We start from the raw sequence: 15,761 nt of genomic DNA, 5'->3' as shown, positions 1-15,761 counted from the left end.
TTCTTTTTTCTCAAAGGCTTTTTACAGTACTTTTCTTAAACATGGATTTCTGTGGTGATACCCAGCAATGCACTTCTGCCTACTGACAAAGGAGACTAGATTGTATTTGTGAGGGAAGCCAGGTTTTTCAGTCCTCTGAGCCCTTCCTAGGTTCCACATGGTTTCCCTGTGCGTTTGTCATTCCTCAAATTAATGAAACCAAACAGGTGCACTGAAAGTCCATGTGCCGAAAGGTGTTTCAGACTCCAAAGCACCAAATGTTAGCAAGGCAAACAAGTGTCTCCTGAACATACTCATCTTCCAAAGAGGAGAGGGCATGCTTTATTTAGTGACTTTCTGGGGATTCTTTGAAAAGCCTGAATATTGAGCCCTTCCCTTCTCACTCCCTCAAAAACTCGTTATTTTACCACCACACCACGGAGCTGACTCCTTGTTCATCAATGGTGCAGATGCGTTCTCGTCTCATGTCAGTGAGTTCATTCTCAACCAGACTAAGCAAGTTAGCAAGCTCAATAAAAGTACTTATTCCATATTCATGATATTCTAGTCTGTTGTGCATATTCAAATGCTATGCATTTTAACTAATGGAACACCTGAACCATGCACAGAAAAAAGATTAGGCTTGCTCCGACACTGGCTCCTGCTTCAGTGAGGACGGTCCTATATATCACTGTGCATTCTGAATTATAGTTCAGTCATCTTAAGCAATTTTTGTCCAATAATCAAGAAAATTTAATCTATGAATTTACTTTTTTGACACTCTGTACTTTGAACATTAAATTTTATTTTCCAGGAAATATGAAATAACATAGTTAAGCGGTGTGTGCGTGACAGATTTATAGCTCAGGGTAAAAGCTGACAGCAGTCAGGATGATATGGAAGTGGGGGACTGAAAATTAGCTAAGTGACTCCTATAATAATCCAGTAAAAAATAAACTTGGCTAGAACGCCCCCAAATCATTTAGAGATTATCAGGTTAAGAACATCCAAAACTGAATATAGACAAGCCAAGCAAATATCTTAAATATTATGATTTATTAAGTTTAAAGAAATAAAGCTAAATAACTTTAAACAAATAGAAGTTACAATGTATACAGTGATAAACTGAGTTGTAACATTTTTAGATGATTTACAAAGGCCATTTTCATCTGTATTAATTTTAAAGAAGTATTAGCAAAATGCAACATGGGAATACTTAAAAGTAACATATTAAATCTACCAAATTTCTTAATTTATGTAAAATGTTAAGTTTTTCCCCCATGGTGACCCAATAAGAATACCTCTAATCAACTTTTTATAACTAGCTAACATATATTCATATAACACAAACTACTTTTATTAGCCTGAAAAAAGTAAGCAACAGCCAAAAATAATCACCATGCATTTACAGAACTGTTGGTATACTATTTGCTGTACAGTACACTAATATTTATTGAGCTCCTATTTTCCAGGACCAAAAACATAATTGCTACCTTATAGATTTGTCAAAACTGTTCCTCAAGATAATAGCATTTTTATCTTGAACAAAAGAAAATGTTGTTTGCCAACCTAATTTAAAAAAACACACTAAGAATCAGATTTATAGAAACTTGCTCTATACCATAAACAGTAACATATTTAATTATACTAACTGCCAATTTGAAGAGATCACTGATTTTTCACATTCTTACCAGTTTTTGCTTTTATATTTTTTCTTAAATTTATATGAATATATGCAGTATTTTTTGTTTACATCTCATTACTGATTTTTCCTACTTCTCTCCTGAAGATCATCATGACATATCTATAATTTCTTGCATATAAATTTTAATAAAATATTCTTAAGTGGGAATGTATAGTATTAAGTATTACTCTATTATTCTGGAATTTAAAAATAACACAAGCACACATTTTAAAAAGCTATACATATTAAATAGATACAAACTGATTTCTAAAATATAGTAATATATATTTAAAAAATGAACCTCATTGAAATTTTTGGTTTATAAATTATAATCTTAAATATAGGGTGTGAAGAAGTTTAAATGACTATGTATAATGATGGGCAACCTCATATAAGGTACTGAAATACACATTCTTTTAAGTTTAAAGTGCCTTTCCTAAGAACTGGACTAATGGTGGTTCCTCATTTTAGTCCAACTGAAATCAAATTATAAAAGGAATATTTTCCTTTTGTTATTATGGATAACTTTAGCCAAAAGGTCAAACAGCATAGAATTCCACAAATATTGAGGATAATTCAATTGTTAGTAATTTCAAATTCTGGCCCACACCCAGTATTATGTAAGTATAGATTACCTTATAGAAAAGTTGTTCTAGTAAAAGTATCTGGAACAGGAAGGAACTATAAGGGAACAGACCTCATTAGTGCCCTTATTCTACAGGTTAGAGACTGAGGCTCAATCTTGATAAATAACTTGCCTAAGTCATATGCCAACGATAGAACCAGGCCTGATCCTTTTATTCTGGGCTTGTTATTTTCCTTTCATTTATTTTTATTTTTATTTTATTTTTTACCATATCTGTGTTCTCTCATTTTAGGACAAACTCATATTACTTATTCACTATATTTTAACTCTAATTTGGAAATGACCCAGTAATAGAACTTTTTATCTATAGTGCAACAACACTCTAGTTTTTCTAAAAAAAAAAAAATGAGCACTATAAGAACAGGACACAGTTCATAATGTTAGGGCACTTTTTGACCTTCGTTAAGCAGAGAAATTTATGCAGGAAAAAGTTCACTTTACATATAATCTGGTTTGGCTGCAAAATGCTTACATAAAAGTCATAGCTTTGAGATGTCTTTATATCATAGTAACTTCATATGTTGTGAAATGGTTTTCTATGATCTTGACATTTTCTTCAGAGAGCCAGTTCTCCTGTTTTAGCTGCCTTATAAGAGCTTCCAAAGACTTCAATCTCCCTAGAGTCTGTTGCTCTTGTAGCTCAAGAAGAGTAATCTTTGAATGTAGTTTACAGACTTTCTGCCAAAGATGCTCCTTATTTATATCCTGTCTGCAGTAAGAATGTTCAAGTTGTAAGACTCCTGTCTCATAGTCTAGCTCCTTACAGCAGTCTTCACTGTCTGTGTCTTCCATTTCTACAGTTTCTTTTTGGACAGGCAGAGAAGGATTAATTGTAGGTTTGGAACTCTCTGTGGGTACATAGATGGCAATGACAGACTCTTTATTTGGGTTTAATTCTTCAACCGTTTGGGTAATGGTGCCGAGTAAGAATGAATGTTCCTGGGCTGACTTAATTTCCACTGAATTATTTGTAACGTTTGGATTAGCAAGATGATTGGTAGTTATTTCAAGCACTTCTTGGGTTTCCAAAGACTGCTGAATACTTTCTGAATTTGAAGTTGTCAAAGTAACAGTTGTCGAATTTAGATTCTCAAAAGATGTGTGAAAACCACCTATGTCTTGGTTAATTGATGTTTCCAAGGTAGATTCTGGTTTTCCAGTGTCTTCCAGTTTAACTAGATTAAGAGTTAATATGTTATTGTGTATACTTCCTGCTTTTGGAGCTGGTGGCTTCACCAACGCAGATGAATGCAGTGATTCTGCATGTTCAGGGAGGACTCCTGTATTAACTGTATTTTTCTTTGGCTCTTTTGATGCAAATGATTCTTGTGACTTGGCTTTCAGGCACACGTCTTTCTCATACTCTATTTTTTTCTTCTGACAGTTGTTTTTGGAAGGGTCTCTTTCCTAGAAAATAATATTTTCAAATATTATTTTTATATATTTTTAGTATATACTAAAATATATTTTTAGTATATTTTCAAATACTAAAAAAGATGTCCTTATTAGGCTTGTTCTCTTATTAGTCAGTGTTTAATACTTAATTACAACTTTAAGCAGTATATTGGCCAAGCCAATTTCTTCAGTTAAAAAAAAATTCTAACTATGTAATTCAAGTAGACTTTCAAGTGTTTTTTAAAAAGCATTTAGCATCCTCAGTATATGATGAAAACATTTCAGATCACTCAAAAGACCAGTACAAATATCTTAGATCATCAACTTACGAGTTAATGACTTACGTCTGCTATTGTTTTTGCTCCCCTTAAGCTATGCTTCACAATAGTTTAAAGTTTTAAAAAATTATCATGTTTAGTAAAAGCATCAGTTTTCTTTTGCTCAAGTGTCTGTTTCCCCAGCACTTATCTTTCTTTCCCTCTCCCGCCTTCCACCCAATTACCTGCCACCCTGCAATCCCCACCCCCCCCCTTCCGCTTTCTCCCCTCTTGCCCCGCCTCCAATACCTGACTGTCTTCAGGCAAAGAAAATATTGTTGGAATTGCAGTTTGTTTCAAATATCGAATCCCCCATCTGATGTCAAGAGAGTCAGGAGTGAAATGGTCACTACACAGGAACTGGTATTTACTGGGCATCCATGAATCTCGTTTCATGTTCTTTAACCATTTTCCAAGTCTTTCTTTGTCATGTAGAGGAAACCTGAAATTAAAAAAGGAAAATTTTGCTATAGTTTTACAATTTTGCCAGATTCCAGGCCTGCGTGTATAGGTAATTTATGCATCAAGTGCTGCAAGAGCAAGGCAACCAAACTCACACATATGAGCACCTTCGTGACAATTACACCACATCAGCTCTGCAGCGAAGAAGACGAAGATGGAAGATGTGCAGGCAAAGCTTTGTCTGAGCAGAAGGGCTGGTAAAACAAAGCTCAGAGTCCCTCAAATAAACACGTCTCCCAACAAAAAATAAAATCTATTCATATTTTCTGTGAATTATGTTCTATTTTTATTTTGTTGTGTAGTTTGCCTAGAACAGTGATGGCGAACCTTTTTTGAGCTCAGCGTGTCAGCATTTTGAAAAACCCTAACTTAACTCTGGTGCCGTGTCACATATAGAAATTTTTTAATATTTGCAATCATAGTAAAACAAAGACTTATATTTTTGATATTTATTTTATATATTTAAATGCCATTTAACAAAGAAAAATCAACCAAAAAAATGAGTTCGCGTGCCACCTCAGACACGCGTGTCATAGGTTCGCCATCACTGGCCTAGAACTAGGAAAGAGCTTTGTATAAACTACAAAGCCCTATTCAAATGTATTTCATACTAATACGACAGATGAAACAATTTCTTGTCTATAATGTTTAAAAATATTAAGCTTTAGGCTCTTATTTATGTTTATATATATGTATATATATAAAAGCCAAACAACCAGTTATGACAAGCACTGTGGCCAGCCAACTGGCCCTATGGGGGCAGGGCCGTCCAGCCAACCTACTGTGGCCCCTCCCAATAGCCGGCCCACCAGTGCAGGTATTCATGCATGGGGCCTCTAGTGTGTGTGTGTATGTGTGTGTGTGTGTGTGTGTGTGTATGTGTGTATACTTAAATATATTTTTATTGATTTCAGAGCGAGGAAGAGAGAGGGAGAGATAGAAACATCAATGATGAGAGAGAATCATTGATCGGCTGCCTCCTGCACGCCCCCTACTGGGGATTGAGCCAGTAACCCGGGCACGTGCCCTGACCAGGAATCAAACCTTGACCTCTCGATTCACAGGTTGAAGCTCAACCACTGAGCCACACCAGCTGGGCTATGTTAATATTTTTAAAACAAGGAGAAGTTAACTCTAACAAATGGTTTAGCTGACAATAAAATGAACACCCAGGCTTATAAAATACTAATATTCCATTCTCTTTACCAGAATCACCCTCAATTCTATCCACATGTAATATAGTCCAACATTCCTAGGCTTCCTATAACCAATGAACTGGGAACTCTAAAATTCAAGTTCTGAAAGAGAAAATGACACAAGAACAAAACATGTCCTTGAGAAAAGACAGACTCAGATCTATTTTATAATATGAAACGAATGAAATAGAAAAGACAGAGAAAGTTGAGAGCTCTTTATACGTGTACTAACAGTGGCCTTACTTTAGAGTAAGCTCTGGCAGGCGGCAATGTTTCTTATAGGCAAAACTAGACTAACGGCAGACTTTTACAGAAAACTTTTTCCTGCCAGCCTAAATAGGTAAATGGATTTGGATTAAACTGTATTAAACACTTAACAGTCATTTATTTTTCTTTCAATGATTTTACAAGAACACATCCCAAGACACATATCCTATCTAATAAAAGAGAAACATGGTAATTGGTGTACGACCGCTACCCTTCCCATTGGCTAATCAGGGTGATATGCAAATTAACTGCCAGCCAAGATGGCGGCTGGCAGCCAGGCAGCTTAAACTGAACATGAGGTTTGCTTGCTTCAGTGACGGAGGACTGCAACGTTCCCCGCCTGCCTTGCCGGCCTCTGAGCCTGCAGTTTGAAACATAGTTACAAATATAGAAGCTAAACAAAACCCCAGAAACCAGCTTTCAGTGAGCTGGGATCTCAGAGCTGGAGTTGATACAGAGTTTCGATTATAGAACCTAAACAAACCAGATATCTGCTTTCAGCAGCAGAAGCCTCGGAGCTGGAGCCAGGCTAAAGCTGGCCCAGAATAAAAAAAGAAAAAGAAAAAAAGGAGCAGTTGGGAGCTTCAGTCCCAGCCTGAAAACAGCCCTCAGCCCCTCACCCAGACTGGCCAGGCACCCCAGTGGGGACGCCTACCCTGAAGGGTGTGTGACCAGCTGCAAACAGCCATCATTCCCTCATCCAGGCTGGCCAGGCACCCCAGTGGGGACCCCCACCCTGATCCAGGACACCCTTCAGGGCAAACCAGCCAGCCCCACCCATGCACCAGGCCTCTATTCTATATAGTAAAAGGGTAATATGCCTCCCAGCACTGGGATCAGCGGAGCCACGAGGCCTCCCAGCACCAGGATCAGCGGAGCCGAGAGGCCTCCCGCCACCGGGGTCAGCGTGACAGGGGGCAGCGCCCAAACCCCCTGATCGCCCTGTGGCTCTGTGGGTGACAGGGGGCAGGGCCAGAACCTCCCTATCGGCCCTGCTCTGTTCCTGACAGGGGAAGGCACCCCAACCCCCTGATCGGCCCTGCCCTGAGTGTGAGAGTGGCAGCGCCCCAACCCCCTGATCAGCCCTGCTCTGTGGGTGATAGAGGGCGGCGCCCCAACCCCCTCCCCGCACGGGCCCTGCTCTGTGTGTGATGGGGTAAAGCCATAACCTCCCCATCGGCCCTGCCCTGAGTGTGACAGTGGCGGCGCCCCAACCCCCTCCCCGCACGGGCCCTGCTCTGTGTGTGATGGGGTAGAGCCATAACCTCCCCATCGGCCCTGCCCTGAGTGTGACAGTGGCGGCGCCCCAACCCCCTGATTGGCCCTGCTCTGTGGGTGATAGAGGGCGGCACCCCAACCCCCTGATCGGCCCTGCTCTGTGACAGGGGGCGGTGCCCCAACTCCCCTATCGGCCCTACTCTGTGAGTGACGGGTGAGCTCCTCAACCCCCTGATGGGCCCTGCTCTGTGCGTGACAGGGGGGAGCTCCCCAACCCCCTGATTGACCCTGCTCTGTGCATGACAAGGGGGAGCTCCCCAACCCCCTGATCGGCCCTGCTCTGTGCGTGACAGGGTGCAGCGCCCCAACCCCCTGATCAGTCCTGCTCTGTGCGTGACAGGGGGCAGCGCCCCAACCCCCTGATAGGCCCTGCTCTGTGCGTGACTGAGGGTGGCATCACAACCTCCCAATCCGCCCTGCTCTGTGCATGACAGGTGGCGGCGCCCCAACTCCCCAATCGGCCCTGCTCTGAGCCCGACCAGGGGCTGCACATAGGGATTGGGCCTGCCCCCTGCCACCCGGAAGCAGACCTAAGCCAGCAGGTCGTAATCTCCCGAGGGGTCCCAGACTGCGAGAGGGCACAGGCCCGGCTGAGGGACCCCCCCCCCCGCCCAGTGTACAAATTTTTGTACACCAGGCCTCTAGTTACATAATAATCTCCTACTTTTAAAAAATAGTAACAACATAAGGTTTTCCATACAAAAAGCAGGGCTCTCCATCCACCACCCCCAATCCCAACCATGTGCCTTAGGCTTTGTCATTCCTGAACAGGGAGCTTCAGGCCTGAAGTAAACAGGCTTCAGAAAATAAGTGTGTGTGTGTGTGGGGGGGGGGGGGTAATTGAAGAGAGGAGGTTGGGTTAGAGCTAAGTGAACTATTTTCAAACACAGGAAAAAAGGAAACAGAATATTCTGAGTTAGGAACCATTATAGCTCCAGTCCCTTCACAGAGGAGCGGTCATAAGCCCAGCGGGTTGAAGTCATTCGCGGGTGGGTGAGGCCAGGATCCGAACCTACCAAGTGTGGGCTCTACAAACTAGGACCCAAGACTGCCTTCTGGTTCTTCCGAAGAACGAGGATGGACTTGCCTGGAAATATCTGGTGGCCTCCGTACTGGGCATAACGCCCGGTTCTCCGTGTGAATGAAGCCGGCATCGCATCCAGAGCCCGAGCAGGAGCAGGAGGCAGGTTCCAATGCTGGCTCTGCCCCCACCCACTCGGTCCGGAAAGGCCCCGTTTCCTCGGGGAAGGCATTAAAGGACAGCCACGTCCCAGCTCGCGGCGGGTAACGGACCTGGAGTGCCCCCTCCCGGTGGGCAGGTGTGAGGTCCATGCAATGGGTCCGGGGAGGCGGGGCACCGCTCTGAGAACCAACTCGCAGACCTGTCTGTTTCCCGGGCGCTGTCACCCCAACAGGCCCCTGTCCCCGTAGCGGGCCCGGCGTCCTGGCCTAGCGAGGGCGCGTCCAGACAGAGCTCGAGCCTTCACGCCCCGCTCCCGCAGGGCCAGGCCGCGCCCTGGGATACCCCGAACCCCGACCCCAAACGCCCTAACCCCGCGGCCCCAAGGCAAGGCTGACACTTCTGCTCTAGGGACTACTCACGGGTAAAAACTCAGCTTGCGGTCCTTACTGTTCCGTCCCCGCCGGTTCTTACAGCAAATCGCTGCGCAATAGCGAGGCATCGCTCCGGCGCGGCCCGCGAGGGAGACCCGGCGGACTCCGGCACAGGCGGGCCCTCCTCCTCAACCCCAGGCCGCCCGCGCCACCGCGCCTGCGCGCGGACGGGGTAGAGGAAGACACCGTCCACGGCGAGTCACTTCCGCTTCTGCGGGCTTCAGCACCGCCCCCTCGGGGGGGTGGATCCGGAAGTGACGCATAGGCTGAACAGCAACAACAGTTTTCCACGTGCGCGTAGGGCGCCACGGTCACGTGGTGCGGCAGGAGCCAATGGGGGAGCGTTTCGTGTAGGTCTTAGGCGGTGGGACGCGGCCGCGCGCCAGTCGGGAGCCGGCGGAGAGGGAACGCGGTGGCGGTGAAGGCAGGAGGGCGAGGTAGGTGTCCCAGCGGCCGCGGGGCGCGCTCTGGCTCCGGGGGGACTCCTGGCCGAGTGAGGGGCCGGGCCGAGCCGCTGTGCGAAGCCCGTCGCAGCGGCGGCCGCCGGGGGGCGCGGGGTTTGGCGCGTCCCGGGCCTGGGGCGGCCTTTGTAGGCTGACTCGGCCTCCTGGTCCCCCGCGGTGGCCGGAGGGCTCGGGGCGGCCTGGGGCCCTTGAGGGAGGTTATGGGGAGGAGGGGCGGTCGAACCGCTGAGGAGTGCGCGTCGCGTAGGGGCGTCGGACCGCTGGTCCGGGGAAGGGAGCCGGGGCGGCGGTCTCCCCGGAGGCGGCGCCGGGACGGGCGGGGCGTGGGTCGGCGCCTCAAGGGGAGGCTGCACCGTCCCACCCTGCGGGCCGCCGCCTCCGGTGTCGTACCCGGGCTGCCGTCGGGCGGGCCCCTCTCGGGCATGGAAGTCGGTGCGATGCAGAAGTCCGGCTCCTAGAAAGGGTCAGACCTTCGGTGGCGACGGGAATGGCGTTTGTTACGCCTACACGGTGCTTTCCGCGGGCCCGACACCCGCCCTGCGCCCGGGACCCCCCGCAGAACCGCGGCCTCGGCTGTGCCCTCTAAGCCCGGAGTTCGTGCTTGACCCCTGGGTGCCCGTGGCCGTGACTGAGGGCGGGGAGCAGGGATCCACCTGCTCATCACGCCCCGCGAGGGCCGCGGGGGAGGACGGCAGGCGTCTCCCCTGACCCCGGTGTCTTTCGTCAGCCGCGGATGTCATCATCGGGTGTCGGGGACCCCTGGGCTGCGCACCCCTCCTCCCTCGCGACGTCTGCACCCGCGAGGACGGAGCTGAGCTCCCCCAAGGTTAGGGAACTGCCTGCCCGGCCTCCGGGAAGCTGCCAGCAGCCTCCGCCGGAACCTCAGGGTCTGCATTCTGCTCACTGCGGGGCCCCAGACGTGTTGACCGTGTTTAATCCTGGGGACCCGACAGCTGGGAAGATGCCTGCCTTCCCCGCGTCGCCGCCCTGGCCTTGCTGTGCGGCTGAGGTTCGGCGTGGGCAGCCCGGGGTCCCCCGGGGAAGTGCGGGCCGGGAGCTTCGCGGCGGGGAAAGGACCACTGATTCAGGCGGATGGAGCGCTTCTCCCTTTTCCCTGAAGCTGAACTGCTGTTCTCAGTCCCGCAGAGCATGAATTCCTGAAGCTTGAGGTCCTTTTAAAGGATATTGTCCGGGTTGTCCATCTTTTCCCACAACATTAACCGGGGAAAGTCAGTTGTGGGGTATTTCTGTGTCTGTGTGGGTCTCTGTTGGCGGACAGGCAGACACATGTTTTTCTCAATGCGGCCGCATCCCATTTGCTCTTGCGGAGGTGACAGCCAGGGCCAGGACGGGGGAGTCCGGATAAAGGCAGGAACGGGGTCAGGGGCAGGCTGCCCTGTGCCCTACAAGTTTATCGGGTTTCTCTTGGAAGGAAGTCTTAGGGTGAGCTCCAGGATAACATTGTCTGCCTTTTCTCTTTCAGGATTTTGGAAATGGCTACTCCCCAGTCGGTTTTCACTTTTGCCATCTGCATTTTAATGATAACGGAATTAATTCTGGCCTCCAAAAGCTACTATGATATCTTAGGTTTGCCAAAATCGGCATCGGAGCGCCAAATCAAGAAGGCCTTTCACAAATTGGCCATGAAGTACCATCCGGACAAAAATAAGAGCCCTGATGCGGAAGCAAAGTTCAGGGAGATTGCAGAAGGTGAGTCAGTGCCTGACTCCGAGGCTCACGAGTGTTAACAGTAAAGGAGCCATAGCTAAGGAGAGTGTCTGTACTGAAGACGGAGATGGGAGAGGGTGGGGCAGAGCTACATTTCAACATAGCGGATAACTGATTCCTGAAAGGGTGGATAAAATGGTGGTATTGTTCTTATTGGCATACAGATCTAAATGTGTTGAAAATTGATTTTATTATTTGTCAAATTGCTTATTGTTTCTGTGTCAAAAGGAATTTTTGGTACCCAATACTTATAAACTAACTTGTGAAACAATGTTTAAGTATGGAGATTAAATATAAAAAAATATTCGATGTAAAAAATTTAAATAGACTGAAATGCCTTGGTATTTTTTTTCTGCCTTCCTTGATCTACATTACAAAGCCAGATTTGTCGTTAAAGGAAAAGTATGAAACAAATTTTTACTTAAGACCAGTTCTAAAATAAATTGCATCTCCTGAACATTCAGTCATCAATGGGTGGAGTTAACTGAGTAAGGGGTTGGAGTTAAATATTTAACTAGCACAGAAGTGAAAAATCTGAATTCCTCTTAATTCATTATATTGACCATCAAATTCTTTAATAGAAGTAATGATTTTACACAAATAATACGAAGAATAACTGTGATTGTTGCCCCCATTTATTTGTAGCAATGGTAGCATTCATTTAACAAATATTTATTGGATACTTACTAGGAGCATGCATTGTGCTAACTGCTTATAGTATGCAATGAACAAGATGAAGTTCTGCTTTTTGTAATTTTAACTTTATTCTTTTTTTTAGAATATTTTTTATTGTTGATAGTATTACAGCTATCTCCTATTTCTCTCCCCTACCCCCTGCCTCCTGGTTCCTCCTCCCTCCCACCCCCAGGTCTTCACCACCATATTGCCCATGTCCATGGGGTATGCATATAAGTCCTTTGGTTTATCTCTTCTTGTCCCCCAACCCACATCAAGGTATATCAATCTGTTCCATGCCTTCCTGCCTCGGGTCTCATTTTGTTGGCCATTTATTCTTATTTTTGTATACTTTGGTTTTACTTATCATGTGAAAGCCTCTAAAATAGAGTTGAATGTACTTATTGAAGAGGTATGTAATCTTGATTACCTTCAGTTACTAAAGTATCTTTATTTCTTTCAGCCTATGAAACACTGTCAGATGCTAATAGGCGAAGAGAGTATGACTCTCTTGGACACAGTGCTTTCACTAATGGCAAAGGACAGAGAGGTAGTGGAAGTCCTTTCGAGCAGTCATTTAACTTCAATTTCGATGACTTATTCAAAGACTTCGGTTTTTTTGGTCAAAACCAAAACACTCGGTCTAAGAAGCACTTTGAAAATCACTTCCAGACACGCCAGGATGGCTCTAGTCGACAGAGGCATCACTTCCAGGAGTTTTCTTTCGGAGGAGGACTGTTTGATGACGTGTTTGAAGATATGGAGAAGATGTTCTCTTTCAGTGGCTTTGACCCCACTGGCCGGCACCCTGAGAATAGATTCCATGGATCTAGCAAGCACTGTAGGACTGTCACTCAGCGCAGAGGAAACATGGTCACTACATACACTGACTGTTCAGGACAGTAGTTCATGTTCTTGGTTCTCACAAAGCCCAGCTAGTTGACTGTTCTTCAATATCTATGATGCAGGACAGTTTTCTGTGAACTATTTTGACAAGTGCATGATTTCACTTAACTTGATACAGCTGTTAAATATATTTAAATTGTTTTTGACAAATTAACGTTCAGTTAGTAGAGAAATTGTTAATTATTAATTTCTCTGATTAGTAAAGGGTCTTGAAAAAGAAAACAGAGATGTAATTTTGCCTGGTCTTTTTTCTCCACCTGTGGCCAGTTTTATTACCAAGAAAGGAATGAGTTTGCCTGATTTATATTTAAAGGTTAAACTCTTAAATTTATTTTAGATTTAAGTTGTATGAACTTGAATGATTTTGCAGTGAAACCTTTGCTAACTTGAAATTGCATGCTCTGTAGCAGGGCTGACATGAGTTGCTGAGTGTACGTGGAACTGGACAGTGAGTCGTTAAGTGAGAGCAGTGCCTTGGTAAACTTCCACTGAACATTTCAGGAAGGGCGTGGCTTAATATTTACCACGGGGCCATTTGGAGTAAAGGAAATGATTGTGCTGCTCATAGTCACTTGTGCTGAAAAGAGTTGGGAAGTTGTGAAATATTGCCAAGAGATTGTTACGTGTTTGGCCCCTGGCTAATGATTTTGTAAGGTTGGAATCATAGCTACTTCACATATCTTTTCACATTTCTTTCTTAATTGTTGGCTCTCTATGTCTTAATACGGATTTATGTTTTTGTGTGTGTGTGTTTCCTCTTCTTTGCACTCATCTTTATCTAGGAATTGACTAATACCTCATTCTGTTCATAAAAACAGTAATTTCGGCGCAACCTTATTATGTGCAATATTTTTAAATTCTAAGAAATGTGTGCTTTTGTTTTCAGATAGACTTATTTCTTTAGTTCCGCACTTTCCCACATTATACTCCATATGAGTATTAATCCTATGGATACATTTTAAAAGTAGTAAATGTCTCATACAATGTGTGTGAGTGAGAAAAATACAATATTTACAATATAATATTCTCTTGTGTCATTTCTTTGTTAAAACTTTACTCTGCAATTCTGAAGGTATGCTTACGCTGATCGCAAACCATATTCCAGAAGTTATCTTGCTTTCTTTCATCTCCCCTCACATATTTTGGTAGTTTGAAGATTTTTGTGAATTATATTTTTGGTGTATTTTGCTTGCTAGGAACCAGGTATTCATGCCACGGAGTCATTCCTCTTTAGACCAGGCTGGGAAAAGCATAAAACTCCACTTGGTAATGATCATTGAAGGTCAGTTTATATTTACGTACTTTAATTTCCTGGAAATTAAGTTGATGTGTTTGATAATAAGAAAATAGCCATACCTTGAATTTTGGTCTGAGGATTCTTTGTAGCCTATCAAACAAAATAAGTGAGGGGGATTAACTTTAAGGATTATTTTTATACTGTTAGCATCTGTTCCCTTTTCTCCAGGGCCTGATTGTCTTCCTTTTTTCCCCCCATTTTGAACATTTATTTGAACCCCCCACTCTTTTTTTTTTTTAACCTCCTTTTGGCTCTGCAAAGGTGATCGCAGGAACCTTTCGTCTGTTGCCAGTTGGTCGGAACACAGGTAACAGTGTGGGCTTGCCATTGGCACTGAAGCAGAGCATCCGAAGTGATTGGATTGTAGGACAGCCAGTACCTAGAGCACCACCTTGTGGGTGGAGGAACCTCTCCCCCAACACGTGGGGCATTTGGGTCCCAGAATACTGTGTCAGTGGGCTGCTTTAAGCTCCCAACATGCTAATCTATATTTTGAATCTAGTAGAAGTACTAAGTTTTATTTGTCAAATTTACTGGACTGTGGAACCATTTGCACTGAGTACCCTTAGCCATATCCAAGTGTGCAAAAGTAAAAGTGTGATAGGGGCAAAAGATCAAATTTATTCGAAGAGTGATCTGAAGAGTGTTATGGTACATGTGTATAGTATTGCCTTGCTTTTCTTTTTTATGAACATGAAGCTCCAGATTAAAGTTGGATCATAAGGATAGGATACTTATGATGAAGAGATCTATAATGTACATGGTAATTAATGCATCCTAGGGAGCAAGAGCAGAAAAGCCCTTCTTATTCCCAGAGTGTTCATCGACTTCTCCGTGTTTGTTTGCCACCTGGAAAATACATAAAAATTACGACTGTAGAAGGCCAGTCTTGGGGAAGTTAGAGACGCCACCTAGATGGATAAAAGTACAAAGATAAACGCATCCTCCTCATTCGTAGCTGGCCATCTTTCTTCACTGAGGAAACAAGTCATCTGGGAAGAACTCCCCAAGCTTCCCACCACCCTCCCGTAGCAGCCCCATTCCCTCTGCTTTTGCAGGCGTTCCTACCTGTGAACACTCTTCACATTCCCACCTCAAACCAGCCCCTCCTGTGACCTGGATCATGTCAACTCCAGAAATTCAAATCAGTGCCCAGCAATGCCTCCCACTCCTCACCAAGGGTTTACTTCCTGTCCAATCATCCCCTCCAGCAAACAACCCTTGGCTATGTCTCCCACATTGAAAGCATGTTCTCTTGACTTCACATTCCCATCCAATTGCTGTTTCATTGCTCACCATTGTAACAAATTTCTCCAGAGTTTCCATTCCCGCCACCCCGCCGAATCTCAGGGTTCTGGAAGAGCGCCACATTGTAAAATCAATGTCAAGTAACAAATACATAGGCCATTTCTCAGGCCTCCTCCCTCGCACAGTTCAACACTCGGGAATTTCCTTCACGTGGCTCCCAGAGCGGCAGCTGCTGCTTTTTCTCTTCCCTGATGGGCTGCTCCTTTTCAGTCTCATTTGTTGATCTCTGCTCCTCTTTCATCATCTCAGTGCAGGTTCTTTCCTCCCCTCCACTTCTTTCTTCCCTCTCCTTTCCCCTTTCCCCCCTTTTCCTTTCTTATGTGGTTCCTGCTGCATAAAAATGCAGAAACATTAAATTCAGTTTCATTTCACATGGAAGCACAGTAGTAATTGGCTAAGGGCCTTTGACGTTGGTCCCTGGCCACATTTTTGCCAGCCCAGCCCTTTTTCTTTCCCCAGTTTCTCTGTATAGTGACATGAAGGTGAAGACTGCACACTCATACATTGATTTTTACTTGTTGACTGTGTCTGAGATGGTCGCATGC

At 45.0% G+C, this 15,761-nt stretch overlaps 2 protein-coding genes across 4 annotated transcripts; one reads left to right on the top strand and one right to left on the bottom strand.

The window, feature by feature from the left end:
- Positions 1–1,016: 1,016 nt before the first annotated feature.
- THAP5 (THAP domain containing 5) lies at positions 1,017–9,017 on the bottom strand. Of its 3 annotated transcripts, none has more exons than XM_036327304.1 (3): positions 8,827–9,017; positions 4,271–4,463; positions 1,017–3,716 (listed from the first exon to the last, which is right to left on the bottom strand). In XM_036327304.1, the coding sequence occupies exons 1-3, from the start codon at positions 8,904–8,906 to the stop codon at positions 2,808–2,810; spliced, it is 1,182 nt and encodes a 393-aa protein (XP_036183197.1). In that variant the 5' UTR covers positions 8,907–9,017; the 3' UTR covers positions 1,017–2,807. The 3 variants fall into 3 exon arrangements, with proteins under 3 accessions (XP_036183197.1, XP_036183196.1, XP_036183198.1); XM_036327303.1 differs by lacking the exon at positions 8,827–9,017 and adding an exon at positions 8,312–8,744; XM_036327305.1 differs by lacking the exon at positions 8,827–9,017 and adding an exon at positions 4,579–4,734.
- Positions 9,018–9,125: 108 nt separating this feature from the next.
- Positions 9,126–13,633, top strand: DNAJB9 (DnaJ heat shock protein family (Hsp40) member B9). Its single transcript, XM_036327306.1, has 3 exons — positions 9,126–9,275; positions 10,786–11,012; positions 12,169–13,633. Exons 2-3 carry the CDS (start codon positions 10,796–10,798, stop codon positions 12,609–12,611), a joined length of 660 nt encoding a protein of 219 aa, XP_036183199.1. The 5' UTR covers positions 9,126–9,275; positions 10,786–10,795; the 3' UTR covers positions 12,612–13,633.
- Positions 13,634–15,761: the final 2,128 nt, after the last annotated feature.

The sequence above is a fragment of the Myotis myotis genome, unplaced genomic scaffold (assembly GCF_014108235.1).
Source record: "Myotis myotis isolate mMyoMyo1 unplaced genomic scaffold, mMyoMyo1.p scaffold_m19_p_11, whole genome shotgun sequence".
NCBI classification, from domain to species: domain Eukaryota; kingdom Metazoa; phylum Chordata; class Mammalia; order Chiroptera; family Vespertilionidae; genus Myotis; species Myotis myotis.
This window is presented reverse-complemented; position numbering and strand designations above follow the sequence as displayed.